Source organism: Urocampus carinirostris, chromosome 8 (assembly GCF_059441175.1).
Source record: "Urocampus carinirostris isolate Australia breed hairy pipefish chromosome 8, RoL_Ucar_1.0, whole genome shotgun sequence".
Lineage (NCBI taxonomy): Eukaryota > Metazoa > Chordata > Actinopteri > Syngnathiformes > Syngnathidae > Urocampus > Urocampus carinirostris.
This window is the reverse complement of record NC_142356.1, coordinates 24,640,914-24,656,711: the sequence shown is the minus strand read 5'-3', so window position 1 is coordinate 24,656,711 and position 15,798 is coordinate 24,640,914. Positions and strand designations below refer to the sequence as shown.

The window sequence follows — 15,798 nt, the reverse complement described above, 5'->3', positions numbered from 1 at the left end:
GCTTTAGCATCGTCTGCAAGTAAATATAATAAATCTGTCTTTTTGGGATGTTTTATTCTTCTTTATCCACCATCAAAATTTAAAACTTACAGCTCTTATCTCCATTAAAATAAATTAAAGTGGAATGATTTTTGCCATTTTGACTCATTTTTGAAGGCCTACAGAAAATTTAGTTCTCTAACGATATAAGAACAGGACATGTCATGAGAAAAAAATTATGCTTCTAGATTTTGCCATTGTCAAGTTAAAAAAACTGTTTAACATTGCTAAATTGATTAAAGATTAGTTTCCAAGAAAGCTTCTAAGAAAAACGGCTTTTTATGAGCAGATGCATTTCAGGCAAAACTTTCCCTTTTGTGGTACTTTGTTGCTTTTGTAACTCCTCCAATGTCTAAACGATGCTTTCCACAAACACAAGGGCACTTTGCTTGCAAAATAAAATTTTATTGCAAGAACAGTAAACTTATGCATGAACAATGCATGGAATTTGCAGATTTTTTAACGCCTGATGTTTCCAGTGACATGATCGCATGATTTTGGTTACAATGGCAATGCACGAAACATCATCTCTCTATGCACCGATGATGACAAAGGGATTTTGTTGTAGTTTAGACAGAAAAAAGCTTGTCTGTACCTATCCATCTATCCGCTACTCTGACCACACTGCTTCACTACAACCTAAACTCGTCATACGGGACTACCTTCAGACTTCAATTGCTGAATAAAGGAAGAAATACTTGGAAGTGAGAGCTCCCTCACAATTTGGTTGTTTTGACCAAATTATTTCCCCTAGAGTTCAATTACAATGTGACACTGTGAGGAAAACCACTCCTGCCGTCTAATGGTGATTTATCATACTGAAGTCATTCGCAGAGGCTTGAAACTTACTGATAAGCTGCGCCAAATCTTTTATAATCGTGTTTTAAAGATATATATTTTTTTACATTTTGGTACTAGGGGACGATGCTTTTGAAAACGTATTTATACACTTTGGCTCTGAATGGGTTAATCAGGGATATTTGACTGTTTTTAGAACAGTTTTCACTTTAGTCTGATAGTATTTCTCAGATGAGTGTGTGAATTTGATTTCTGCTTTTTTTAATATTTGGAGTCACCAGAAAGCGGCCAGTTGGTCCCCATAAAACATGTTGTAACTTGAAAATCATACAAAACAAAATTTCTGATCTTCAGCTATAAAACAACCCTTATAAGACATGAAACTTTAATATCCAATGAAACTTATTCTATCATGAATAACTCTGTGCTCCATGTTTTTCATTGGAAAAACTGTGGTTATAGATGGATGGTATTGCACTGTAATCTGCTGGGATTGCTAATCACTAATAGTGACTCTAAGAAGGACGGGCAAGATAGACAAAAGATGGATGGTTGTTTATTCAGGGAACATTAAAAAGATGATGTATTTTGACTTAACTCCGAGATTGTTGACGGGTAAAATGGCATATTTCCTTTTTTAGCAAGTTCTTCACCTGACACAAATTTTGATATTCATGATCTATTTTGTCTCTAATCTTTAGGAAGTGAGCCTCAATCATCAGACTACAGTAAGTTATATTTGAGATCTGTTCATCTGTTTCTTTTGATCTTGTGTTTTCCCACTTGCATTTATAAAACCAAACAAACAAAATTCCAGGTTCTTGGCGGTCTCACAGTGCAACTGATGGCTTTAAGAACGGTGACACAATCAGCTCGTCTTTGGCCGCCAAAGGCTTTCGCAGCGTCAGACCCAACCTGCATGACAAAAAATCGCAGGTGAAACATTTAGAATTATGTTGCACGCTTTGGCTTTAATGTTTGGCTTTTTGTTCATTAAAGTACGCAAATGTGTATTGTTACCATAATCATTCTGATTTTATTTTTTTGTACTTTGATTTGGTCCTACAAGGATGACATTCCCATACCTTTACCGCCTTCAAGAAGAGATAGTTTTCATTTCATGCCAGGGAATGCTAACACATTGTCTTACAGCTCACTCACTGACGACTTGAGTCCTGTAACTAAGTTAATGTTTTCCTGCAAGGAAGAAGTGGCTTGTAAAGAATCCCACACCTTTACTAGCACTTCCTCATGCACAAATACCTGCGCTAACTCACTTCAACTTGTGGTTGGTGTTGAAAATGACACTACAGCTAATAACCAAGATCAGGAACGAAAAGTATCCAGCCTGACATTTACCCCCATCACCATCCCAGCTCCGCCTGAACACCTTAGTGTTGAAACCTCTGCTAACCACTCACCCCCTCCTCCTACACACAATCCAACCATCCCTCCTCAGCATTCCACAAGAACCTCCTCGCTCTCCGTCAAATTGTTCTCGGAAATCAAGGAACATCAAGTACCGTCAGAAAAACCTGCAACGATCCCGATCCAACTTCCACCAGGTTTAAATTCAACCCAAGACCTGCATTCTCCTCCAGCGGTTCCACCAAGACCTTCTCCTGCCAAGCTGTTGGTACAAGAAACAAACAGCACAACTTAAATGAAAAATGACTACAATTAAGTCACTCTGGTGGCACCATGGTGGAAGAAAGCGGCATCATGTTCTAAATACGTTGTTGGGTCAAAGGGAAAACGGGGATATTTATGTGTTAAAGCAAAAGGTGAATGCTTGGATATTGCTCTTTGGTTCTTCCACTTGGTGCGCCCATACAGACAAATTAACTAACTGGTTCTTTTTATGTATGAGCAGCTCATCTGACCCACTTACATGTGTTACATTCATTTTGAAAGTCAATGTAAAGAATAGTATATGGGCACTGCAGATTGTGTTACAGCTCTAATGATAAACAAATAGAAATAAAAATCATTGGCCTTAAAATGTAAGACTGACCGCTGAATGTATTTCTAAGGGTTCACCAATGAGGGCATGTAATGGTTGCATTATTCCTAAATTAAAAATTAAACACTGTGCATAACTCTAAATCAGTGGTCAGCAACCTTTTCTGGACAATGGATTGGTTTAATGTCTGACTATATTCTTGTGGCCCTGTCCAATTATACCAGTAGGAATAATTACAATACTAATAATAATAATCCACTGTGCAAACTCAAGACCACTAGGAGCGTGGATGAAATGAGAAAACACATTCGATTTTATCTCATCATCTCACTATCTTACTCATTTTACAATACAACGTTGTTTTTCCATAATGCTCCGTTACAATATGAACCTGTGAGTAAAAATAATGTGATGATGAAATAAAGCCGAATGCCCTCAACATCCACAATTGTAGTGGCCTAGAGGTAAGGATTGTGCGCTCAGACTACCACAATCTGGGTTTGATCCTCGTTCTATCCATTGATGAGCAAATTCTGTTATGGTCAACCATTGCTCAATTACAGTGATATGCCACCATAAAACCTCGGTAAAGAGCGCACACACAACTTTGGAATATTTTTGGGGTGAAAAAAATCTGTGTACATCAGTTAATATGGCGTAATTAAAAAGTAAGGCAATTTTCCTTTCTTTCTGTGCAGCCCGGGACTAAATGACCCACGGTCTGGTAATGGTCTTCTGCCCGTTAGTTGCTGACTACGGCTCTTGTTGAAAAGTCAAAGATATATGACAGTGGGGACAAAATGGTTTAGGTTTATAATGCACGTAGCAACTGTCAAATGTCATTATAGCTGCCAGTTTTTTTTTTTTTTTTTTTAATATGTCTACCGGTTAAAGTTAAGCAATTTTTTTTTTACTTCTTCCCCAATGGTAATTTTTGGTCAATTAACTAACAAACATTAACCGCCATCACCCAAACGTATCTACAGTTATGCACCAGTACTCTTTAGTTGAGGACCAGAGTTAAAGTGACATAGCCAGACTGGCCATAAGTGACATTATTAAACAGAGTGTGGCCCAATCCTTGTGCCCATGTAGTCTCTTTGCATTTGCACTAACAAAGCCTTTTTTATCCATAGCATTAATCAGCGAAGACCCACTGAGGCCTCACAGCGCATCACTGTGTTACTTCCACTCATGGTTTGTGACAAAGCTTCTAACGAGCTATGCCACTAAGCTTTCTTCCTTCCTCCTCTCAACACCAGGGCCCCCTCTCCCTTGACTCCACAGCACGTCACTCTCCCTGTCTCAGCCACAGCTCAGAATCTCTCGACTACATGTCAGGCCTTATGTCCAAGGGGCTGTCGCCTAGCCCATATGTTGCGGCCGTCACCGCGTCGCCCCCCTCATCTCCTGTGACAGTCTCGGCTCTCAGCCACTACTCCTCCTCAACGGCGGGTCTGCTGGATGAGCTGCATATTTGTAGCTTAGACTCGCCCAGCATCTCACCTACGCCATCGCCCACACTCAGCCACGTCTCAGTCTTCACTGGCGCTGCTGTTGCTGCTGCTGGCCCTGGCGATGCGCTAACAGCTGCTGCAACCGCCACTGTCACTAACGTAATTATTATACCAGCAATTTCTCTGCCGCTATTACCTAAAACAAACGTTCTGCCAAATCTCCATGTGTTGCTTGCTTTTGCTCTTTCTGTCTTTTCTTAACTACCTGCAGATTTCAGCCCAAAACCCTGTCATTGCAACGCATCTTCACTCTAAGCTATACTCTTTATTTCTCTCCGCGCCTTTCTATTGTGAGTTTGTATCACAAATTCACAACTTAGTAAAGGAAGAAGACATCTAAATTGCATGCTTCATCCAATTAATTCCTACTTGCCTTCAATTAGTGCAAGTAGACCCCTTTTCTATCTTCCAAATATGCAGCTGCTGTATATTTCCCTAATTATTGGCATCTATAATTTCCCAAAATAAAAAAATATACACTCACTCAAATTTCTTCCAAATCGATGCAAAATTTGCTTGAAGTCCTGTTCTACCTTTTCTGTACTACAGACGAGTTCATTGTCTGACAATATTTTCACAGCCTGGCCCAAGAAAGGCATTGAACGTATTTGTACTTTTACTAAAATACTAATAGTGATAATATTAACAGCAATGGTGACATTTATAATAAAATACACAAAATACATATTAACACTGTGGAAGATTTAGATGTCTTTGTATCATCCCACTAAAAAATTTTAGTTAATTTTTCGAACCGCTGATCCTAACGAGGTTTGCAGGGGTGCATGGTTTTGGAATATGGGAGGAAACCAGAGTGCCCGAGAGTACGAGGAGAGCATGCAAACTCCACACAGGGAGGCCGGTAGCTGATTTTAATTCAAACATAATTCCTAGAAGCCCCAGTTCACACTGAAACGTAGCAATGTCAGTCAAACAACAATAGGAAAATAATACACAAAATTTAGTGTCGAAATAAATTGGCACTTACCATACTTAAACACATAGTTGTGCATTATGTGTAAATTTCAAACTTGAGCCATACATTTTGATTTTTGTGCACATGTAACAAATTTAGCATTTACAAATTTTCTCCTCTAAAGTGAGTGCCACACCTCACTCAAAAAGACGATGCCTGCAACTCTGTGGTTGATCTTGGCCAGTAATTAAGGAAATATTTCACAGCAGCTTTGCAATTTTTTTGCTTTGTGAATTTCCCTTAGGGGATGAATAAAGTATCTATCTATCTATCTATCTATCTATCAATCTTCTATATGGAAGTGTAAGCTTTGTTTTTGCTCATCTTCACCAACACTCAAAAGTAGTAAATCTACTTCGATAATACTCCTTATTGTGCAATAGTGTTACTACTCACTTTGTGATCATTTTGAAATAATTTGCTGTTTTCTGACATTAGATGGAAGCTCTTATGGGAGAGTCGCCTTCCATCTTGTTGTTTGTTTGTGAGATTACTTTAGCACACTAACATAAGAACTGTTTGTCTCTGTTGACTATAACTGTTTAATTTCATAACAGTTTTCCCAGAATAAACATTCCTTCCATTTTAGAAGAAAATGAAGTCATCAAATCAACTGTTCTGTTGATTATCTTCTGTTTATGGCAAACCTCCTTACAGGGCCAAGTGCTCTCCCATGCCATGAACGGGGGGACAGGACATGCAGCAAGACCCCTTTCGCCGCCATCTTACCCTCCACCGCCCACCTCACTCCGCACAGGCCTCCTAAAACAGAGTCAGAGCTGTGGTAAGACCTTCACGAATCCAGTATTTGTTTTGCACGATTGTCTTTTGTACCTTGAAAATCACATTCTATATTCCTTGGAAAATGTTTAAAGAGCTGATATGAGTTCTTTAACAAAACCATCATTATTTTTTTAATTTAAAGCCATTCATCATTTGACTTTTTTCGGTGTGTGGAGCAGTGAAAAATTAGGCTAACATAACGGCAGTTTTACATCTACACAATTGCTAGAGTACCAAATAAGCAAATGGTTGATAAGGATAGCTGTAAACCTTGCTGGTGTGGGCTATGGTGGTTGCTAAGCTCCCTCTTGAGACAAAAATGCATTGCTTGAATAAGTGTGATTAAGCAAGTGTTTGCTTTAATCTGCTTTTTTGTTGAAATATTGTAATCTGAGTGTGGTCGTTGTGTAGGAATAGTTTGTGCACCACTGTGTGCTTAAAAATACTAATGAATCAATGTTTAATGGACCTTTATTTTTCTTTGTGAGTTTAACCTATTCTCTAAATCATTTTTGTAGAAGGCAGCGAGGCATTCACCAGGGAGTCTGTGATTTCGGGCAACGCTGGTTACAATATTAACGTCCCCATTGCCCGCTTCTCAGAAGAGGAAACCAAGGTGTCTATCATCAAAGCCCCTCACTATGAAGGCATTGGACCTGTTGATGAATCAGGCATTCCCATTGCCATCCGCACGGTGAGCTTTTGTTACAAACTTCTGTTGGATCAATCAAAAATAATTACTTGATCAGATATATATTCGTTTGAGAATGCACTATGGTATTCAGCAGTAAAAACTTTCACTCTTAAACAAATGTTCACAAATTTAAAAAATTGGAAAATTAAAAATGGTGCGTAAAAAAGACTCAATTATATGCACCTGTTGACAATTTGCAGGAATAACAAAATAAAAGAAACACAAAAAGTCCTGCAGAAAAACAGTCTGTTTGTGAGCAGACAAACATTTTTGCACCTTCTCTGTGTGGTAACCGTGGAGAGTGAAGAGGTAATTGGCCTCCAGTCTTGGCGCTTACATGCTTGGGCTAACACGTTCCCTCTCTGTGGTGCCTCTTCTTTTTTTTTTTTACTTTACTGAGACAAAGCCAAACACATTTTTAGTGCCACTGGATAAAGGGAACATTAAGTGAGTTGTTCCTTACTAGATGTGTAATAAGAGTACAAACACCACACTTTCTGTAAAATGTCAGCCTTTAGATGTACAATGCAGAACAGCAGATGTTAATGACTTGTAGAAAATTATGTTGTCTTCGATTGTTACTTTTGTAAGTGAAGAATGCACACTAAAATAAAAAATAAACACAATTTCAAAATCGAAATGGAGGCACGAATGTCCCTCGAAGTACCAAGGCGAAAAAGTCAGGATTTTCTATAAAGTCGTCATACATGTGAAATCTTGAATATTTAATCATACCAAGTTCATTCAGCTGAAATTATCATTATGCTTCTGCATAAACATGAATAAAGCAAATAAGTCTCATTATTTTCTTATGATTCAAACATCATAAAATGGCAGCAAATGAAATGAGCATACAAAAAGTAATTAACAAAATGCTGGGATCTGGCATGGTCACATTCATCCAGATAAATGTTTTCAGAAACTCTCACACATTAAAACTGCTAACATTTATCCATTTAAAATGTTAATATTTCGCCATATAAAGTAGTACATCTCAGTATATTTTCAAATTCTGAACTGTAGTTAAATACAGCAATCCATTATATTGTGGTTCACCTTTCACGGTCTTGCAACTACACAGGATCAAATCATGCATTTTTGTTCTGCATTGTGATTGGTTAAACAATCCCTAAGAGAGTAGGTATTTGTAATAAATACAATATTTATGGGTACAGTACACACTACAGTACTTCTCTTTTTAAACGATTGCTTGGGCCTGTGAAAAGGGTTTTTTCTTTGGTTTCAATGTACAATAGAGTATTTACAGTATTTGTGTAATGTAGAAAAATAAAATAAAGGAATCTACTTCACGGATTTCAGCTATCACGAGTTCTTTTTGAAACGTAACCCTCGATAGACGAGGGTTCAATATACTTGTATGACTTGATAAACTGCTGACACACACACCATTTTATCTAAAGTGTATCTCTTTCTACATAGACGGTGGATCGCCCCAAGGACTGGTACAAAACCATGTTTAAACAGATCCACAAGGTCCATAAAGCAGGTAGGTTAATTTGACTGTACCATGACCCTAAAAAGCTTCCATTCATTACGTGATGAATACTGTTAATGATGCCTCACACCACCCCCAATTACAAAGAACTCATCCACCCTAGTCCCATCAGCCAGAACTCATTAGGCTTGTGGTGAAGACTTGCTAATAAGACACAATCCATCCTGGGAAAAGTGCTCCAATTTAGAGTGGCTGACTGCGAATGTCCAGCAAATAGGGCTTTGTTTGTTTTTGACTGTTCGGGCCACAAATACCAATGCAACTGTTACGTAATTGTGCATATAAATGTGTTCATCCTGTTGAATAATGACAAGCAAAATGGCTCTGTGGGGTGCTGTTGATCTCAAAAGTAAAAAGTTCAAAGTTTTAGCTCGGGAAAGGAAAATGTTTAAAGCTGCACAGCTGGCTGATGAAGGCATGAAATGTGTGGTTAGGGGAGAGGATGTTGTGTGCTATACAATACTAAATATAGTGAACTCCAAAAAGGGAATATTAAAATTTAAACTTAGCACTGAAAAAGACTGATGGAAAAATACATGTTTCCTGTTTCTCAATTTGTTCTTTCTTGCAGTGGAAAAATGCAAAGGGTTGAGCTGTATCTGCTAACTCACATAAGTAAAGCTGATGGCCTGTGGGCCAAATGTGGCATGCCACATCTTTTTATGAAGAACCCAAGAGCTAAAAATGAACGTCTAAAAATAATCGGGTCAAAAGAGTGCTTGGACCAAAAACTACATTTCCCACAATGTGCATCGAGTTCCACGAAGTGTCAGCTCTATGCCGCTGCTCCCCGGTACTTCCATACCAATGCCAATGAGTGTAATTGAGAAAAAAAATGATCCTAAAAATGTTCAAGATGTTTTTTTTACAGTGATACTTCTACATACAACATCAATTTGTTCCCGAATCTTGCTCGCCTCTAAAATTGCTCGTATCGCGATATAAAATACCTTTTCCGCCTTACAAAAGCATCCAAGTTAACCCTAAAAAGCTATAAAACAAATCTTCCTGATCACTAAAAAAACATTCTAATTGAACATAAAAATAAAGTAATAAGATATACAAGATGATAATAAAATGGTCTCTATTGTCAACGTCTGGAAATTCTCCTAACTTGGATTTTGTTTAATATATGGGGCAAACATTTGCCCGAAATACATCTCGTATTTTGAATGTTATGTAGCCCGAGTAACTCGTATGTAAAGGTATCACTGAATTTAATGTATAACATGTTACATATGTCTAGTTACATTTTTCCAATGCAACTGCAATGTTTGTTACTTGATTATTTAATAAATTCAGTTACCTTACATATAGGAGTAGTTACATTTATTTCACATAGCAAATTACATTTATTTAGATGTATCAGTTACATCAGGCCCTTTGATTACAGCCATTACGCTGATGTGGCCCTGGGTGAAAATAAGTTTGACACCCCTGTGCTAAATATCCTCCCTTCTTTCAGTGGGATATTTATTCGGAAAGTAGAGTCTTCCCCAACCGATGTTGTCCGATTTTGTGCAATTGTTGCACACCGGCAACAATTTTCAATAGTCATGTGTTTCACTTTATAAGCTGCTCTAATATGTGTTTTACTTTTCAGATGATGACTACTCAGACACCTACAGTGCAACTTATGCGATTGTAAACAATGGTGAGAAATAATGATGTATTACCGTATTTTCTAGACTATAAGGCGCACCCAAAAACAGCAAATCATCCAGAAATTTGAATGTGCACCTTATTATCTAGTGCACCTTACATGCAGACAAAATGTACATTTTATTTGTGCAATCATTGATTAGTTGATAAATTGATTAGTCGCTCAACCCTATTTCATATTAATTGTGGCAACAGTGCCTGAACCGGATAGCAGTGTTAAGAGGACTAATTTTGCTAGGGATAACAATTGTATGACGTTAGATGCAGTGGGAATAAAACCCGGATCCTGGTGTGGGAGTGTCAAGTTGTAGTTGCCAGACAGACAGCTAGGTATTTTCTCAGCTCAAACTAAGCATTAAAAGGGACAAAAGTGTTCTGAATACGTGCTGTGATGCGTTTATTTATGTATTTCAGGACGATCGAATTACTTCCTACAATGCCATTCTTTTCATTCAGTTCAGAATATGCAATATGACGGATGTAGGTCCCTGTATCCCTGAACGGCCCATATGCCGCGACATCGCAAAAAATCTCTGCAGCCATGGCATATGTCTGTCCTGCAATATGTTTTAGCCCTTAATTTCAGAACATCTGAATTACTTCCCACAATGCCATTACAGTCATTCTGTTTAGAATCTCATGCACTTCCTAATGATTTTCCCCTTGAGTAAGCCATTTAGTCAAATACAATGTTGTGCTTTTTAAACAGATGACTACAGTGTGCCACCCAGTGCCACCTTGGCGCACCCTGCCCCACGTACGCACACTTACAGGCCACTTTCCAAGAGCTTGTCGGACAACGGAGTTCAGCGTTTGGCTGCCCGGGATCCTTCGCCTTCACCCTCACCTGTGCCTCCACCTCCGCCGCCACCTGCGCCTTCATTGCTACAGTTGCGGGCTCGAGACAGCGACCGTGATAGAGACACACCAGATCTGTGAGAGAATATTTATGTCTTGAATCACCGTATTTTCTGTTCTATGGAGCGCACCTATTAACCTCAATTTGGCCAGAAATTTGAAAGTGCTCCTTATATTATCAGAATACGGTGAATAAGATTGGAAATGCATTCAGCAATTGTAGGTATGCATTACCAGAAAAGGTTTTACGGTATACTACTATATTCGATTTTTTTGAGCAATAATTGATCAACAGATAAATGTCGTTCACCCAAAATGCTGAACATTTTATGCAATGAGTTTCAAACCCCAGTACTGGTGGTGAGAGCACCAACACTTTCCCACTATTCAACCAGTAGTGCAGGTCACTTAGGAAAAGGCATTAGTGCTTATTTCATTATCACACAAATTTCACTCACGGTATCAAAAACATTGACTTGCAAAGTGCATTGTGATTGGTTAAAAAGTCTCTCCTCTTCTTAACCAACGAATGTTTGAGAGGGGAGAAAATAAAAAGTCTTACAACAAAATACTGCAGACGCTCCCCGACTTACGTACATTCGACTTATGGATTCCAGCAGATACTATCACTTTTTCCGGAATGTCGAAACATATCCGGACATTGCTGTAAGTTAGATTTTGTATTGTGTGTACCTTTTTACGAGTAGAGGACATTACTGTAGTGCTTCTTTCCGCTGTGTGGCGCTGTAAAATCACCCAGCATCCACCCGAAGAAGAAATCTGGCTTCTACCTCCTAGTTCATGAGTAAACATATTGTGTTGTATCTCTAGCACGCTAAGAACTTTTACGTTTTTATTGTTTAATATCTCGTGCATCCGTTCAATATGGTAAAGTGTAAAAAAGAGGCAATCTATTTTTTTTTTAATGAAAGTGGAATTAGAAAGCTTGATGCGGTTGAGAAAATGGTTGGATCGCTTTTTTTCGCCCACTTTCTACCACGGAGGAGGAAGTAGCTTAACTCTTGAAGCTCATCTGCAACATGCACAAGTAAATTAAACTTCACTTTATTTATCTTTAAAGAGCATATTATTTTATGAAATGTTTATTTTTAGTACAAAATTATACAGGTTACATATACAAGCCTTAAACATACAAAATATAGCACTGAAGCAACTTACAAACAAATTCAACTTACGAACGTTCGTTCGTAAGTAGGGCTGCGTCTGTATAAGATCTCTTTTACATAACTATACATGTTAATATACAACGATGTTGACACAAAGGTGAAGAAGTAGTGTGACTGTTTGAGCAATCAGGATTCAGAACAAAATCCCTATGCATATCAGTGTTTCTGGCACTGTGAGTAAAAATAGTGTGATAATAAGATGAGCTCTAATACCTTTGCGTATAACATTTGTAGTCGTCTATTGGTAGAGTGTCAGCCCCTTCAGCGCCATTACTCAAGTTCAATTCCCGTTACATATGTTTTACAATTTTGGTCAGCGGCATCTATTGACCGATCAATCGTTGAATTAACAGTTATACATGAATTCATACGGTTGAGCTTATTGTAATCTCAGTTTCATGCTCCTTGAAGTCTGGTTTGCCTTATGTATGAAACAATATATGACACAAGACTATTTTTTAGGCGTTTTTCCTATGATCAGGTGCGCTTTACAGTGCAGAAAATACGATAGTTTGGGGATTATTGGGCCTAACAGTTTTTGATGGTTTGGTAAGATGTTATTATTCTTTGTTTCGTGGAGCGCTTTGTTACATATGTGTGTCGATGTTATCCGTAGGAATGAATGGGGTCCCCCAGACAGGAAAGTGGACACGCGAAAGTACCGTGCTGAGCCAAGGAGTATTTTTGAGTATGAACCAGGGAAGTCATCAATCTTGGAGCATGAAAGACCTGTAAGTAAATATTTGTTTATATTATAAGTGGTTTAGAAAATAAACCTCTCTAAGGAAAACACACATTTTCTTCTTTTTGAGAAATTATCATTGTTTCCCAAGTGTTCTGTTGTTAACATTTCTTTGGAGATAGATTTCTCATTTATACTACTTTCAACAGCAAAAAGAACTACAACTCTATCCGATTTAGGAAAACGATAAGGTTAACATAAGGTCATTTTGTTTGGCAGCAAAGGGATGGGGCTTTATCTACATGCACTTTACATTCACTCACATTTTGGTTATAATATTGCTTGTATGCAAAGTTTTGAGTCACCCTGGTAAACTGAAGTAAAAATGTTCTCTTATTATGAGCTTATTGTGTACTACTTTCATTGAAGGGGGTCCATTCTGTGTCTTTTGATAATAACACTGGAAAAAAGGAAATGATATGCTTTTGAGACTCATCATTCTCCTAAAACAGTCTAAATGAGATGGATGCAATGAAAAACAAGGCCAGGCCTCTGTGCTGGGACATGACTTGACAATTTAATAAATTAACAATTTAGATTGTAAAGGGCCTTCTAAGATAAAGCATTTTTTTTAAACATATTTTCCATTAATCATTTTAGGTGTTGATTTGGTGACAAATTAATCCCAAATATTTTAACTGTGATTCATCCAAGTTTAGTGGTCTTCAAACATTTGACTGTGAATAAGATCTTTACTTTAAAATCTTAGGGCTGCAGGATGTTGAAGTAAATGTACAAACGTTGCCTAAATTATTCTTTTGGTTCTTTCTAAGCCCTCTGAATTTTTAATCGAATTCCAATTTTATTGACCACCAAACAATTTGCATTCTGAATTTTTAGGTTTATAGTATTTCAGATTAGATTATATCATTTTTGATAGCCAGTTCATCCAGGTTCATAAATCTGTGTAACGTCAGAGGGATTTTTTTAACCACCCAGCTGAATACTGAAACTAAACTATATTGAGAATCCACCGGAAACAAATCGTCAGTACTCTTGTTGACAGAGTATATAGTATTTTTCATTATTCTGAAATTTTTTATTTTATTTTATTTCTGCTTTTGCTCTCAACATTTTCACCCATGACCTGCATCAACTCCCTCACGTGTTTCTCCTCGAACACTTCACATTTATTTGACTTCTCTCCATGCTTCCCTCTTCTTTTTTTCTTGTCTCCCTTCCTGCTGTCACGTTTGTTTGTTTTTTCCAGACCTATGATGACATAGATTTAGAGAACGAGCCTTGGTATAAGTTCTTTTCTGAGCTGGAATTTGGCCGCCCGGTAAGTTAGCTGTAGGCTCAGCTATTCATGATACCTCTCTCGTCACTCATGTTCTTTCTCCACACCGCCCCTTGTGGTTTTGTTAGTATGTATATATAGTATGGGTCCATGTGTGTAGGCGGGTGGGGCTAGCTGTGTCTGCATGAGGTAGTAGTTTGTCGCGTGCTGTGACTCTTCCTTACCCCACCAAATTTTGCAATTTTTTCTGGATTCAATTTTTTTTTTTTCTTTGTTCGTTTTTAGTATGTTGGCTAGCTGTCATTAATGTATTGGGGCCCCAGATAAATATTTGTAATCAAAACTATAACATCACATAAATGGGTTGAAATTATTAGACTTAATGTCGAAAACACAGTCAAATCTGAGAATGAGTTTAAAATTTACTGTAGTAGCCCGAATTAGACTCAAAGTTGTGAAGTCTAAAAATCTGTTATTTTTTTTTTTAGCATCAGAGTTCATGAAAGTTGTGGCAGCTCTTTGAAAACAAATAGAAAAACTGCAAAGTCAGAAAGTTGGTTGTAAAGGTGAAAATAAATTGAATTACAAGGAAGCAATTCTGAACTCAATATCACTTTTTGCTCTATCGATCAAATATTGCTCCTTGACGGCTGTAGTAATTTGTCTGCATTGAAACAGATGGTGTGGTCTAACAACAGCATGAATGAAATAGAGACAGCACAAGAGTCTGAAGTAAACAATAAAAACACCAACAAGGAAAATTCCCCCCAAAAATAATCAAAATAAAATCCACTAGCCTATTTCACACTGGATGAAACCGGCTTGATTGATGATATTGATGTTATTGTTGTGTGAACCGTATGAAGGGAATACTTATTTCGGATTTGGCTTGAAGGCCATGTGACTGTGGGAAAAGGAATGGTAAAAAGCCAATACTAAGTCTGTGATTAAGTATGAATCTCACAATTATAGGAGATATCAAAATTATTTTTTATGTGCTACAATATTGTTGTCATTGTTAGTTTGTATTGCTTTCTTGTGTGAAAAGTATAGAAAAGCGCAGATTTATTTTTACTTTTCATTGCCTCGAGTTTGCCCTGGTTTAATTGTTTTTACGCCCTCTGCTGGAGGAAAGCTGCACTGCCTTGTGTGCAAATACAACTACATTGCATTTTTGTGCTTGTTCCATCGCTAATACTGCATGAAACATTTGTTTGTTCGAGTGTGTGCGTTCGTGTTTACGTGCTTTCACTGGTCGCTCAGTATTTTCGTCCATTTTATTAAACAAGGATCTTAAGGTTACTTAATTGTTCCCTGTTAAAAACCCTCATACTAAGTGAGGTCAACTTGATCCCTTTGAGTCAATCTGGAAAAAAAACGACAAATTATAAATAAACTTTACCTAAAAAAACAAAACATTGAAGAGTAAATGCGTTCTACATAAAAAGTGATGCCAGTTATTTGTGTTTTTTGTGTTTGTATGTATACTTTAATTGAAATGATAATATTACTATAATTACCCTTAATATTTATTAAGCTTTAAATAAATATCTCAAAATACAAATCCTTGCCAGAGGGACAACATTCAAAAATCTAAATAAAAACAAGTGTAAATCCAAAACTAAATCATACTCTACAGCATAATTCTGCAACTTTTTCTGGACCACAGACCTGTTGAATGTCTGACAATATTTTCACGACCTGGCCCTCTAACAACATTAGTAATACTAACAATAATATTAAAAACAAAAGTAATACAATAGTAATAAGTCTAAATTCACCATGTTATCACTAGACAACTAGGAATCTGGGGAACATGAGAA

General features: G+C 37.4%; 1 protein-coding gene across 13 annotated transcripts in view; it reads left to right on the top strand.

Annotated features, from left to right (window-relative positions):
• sorbs2a (sorbin and SH3 domain containing 2a) overlaps positions 1 to 15,798 on the top strand; it is a 66,718-nt gene that overhangs the window by 28,480 nt on the left and 22,440 nt on the right. For 9 of the 13 annotated variants that reach the window (XM_088342070.1, XM_088342071.1, XM_088342069.1 and 6 more), the window contains 11 exons: positions 1,539 to 1,565; positions 1,655 to 1,773; positions 1,907 to 2,473; positions 4,063 to 4,416; positions 5,951 to 6,077; positions 6,595 to 6,770; positions 8,211 to 8,277; positions 9,890 to 9,940; positions 10,658 to 10,883; positions 12,610 to 12,724; positions 13,946 to 14,017. In XM_088342070.1, coding sequence (XP_088198196.1) covers positions 1,539 to 1,565; positions 1,655 to 1,773; positions 1,907 to 2,473; positions 4,063 to 4,416; positions 5,951 to 6,077; positions 6,595 to 6,770; positions 8,211 to 8,277; positions 9,890 to 9,940; positions 10,658 to 10,883; positions 12,610 to 12,724; positions 13,946 to 14,017 — 1,901 coding nt within the window. The remainder of the gene's footprint in view (positions 1 to 1,538; positions 1,566 to 1,654; positions 1,774 to 1,906; positions 2,474 to 4,062; positions 4,417 to 5,950; positions 6,078 to 6,594; positions 6,771 to 8,210; positions 8,278 to 9,889; positions 9,941 to 10,657; positions 10,884 to 12,609; positions 12,725 to 13,945; positions 14,018 to 15,798) is intronic. The other 4 variants (XM_088342076.1, XM_088342074.1, XM_088342077.1 and 1 more) reach the window with 3 other exon arrangements.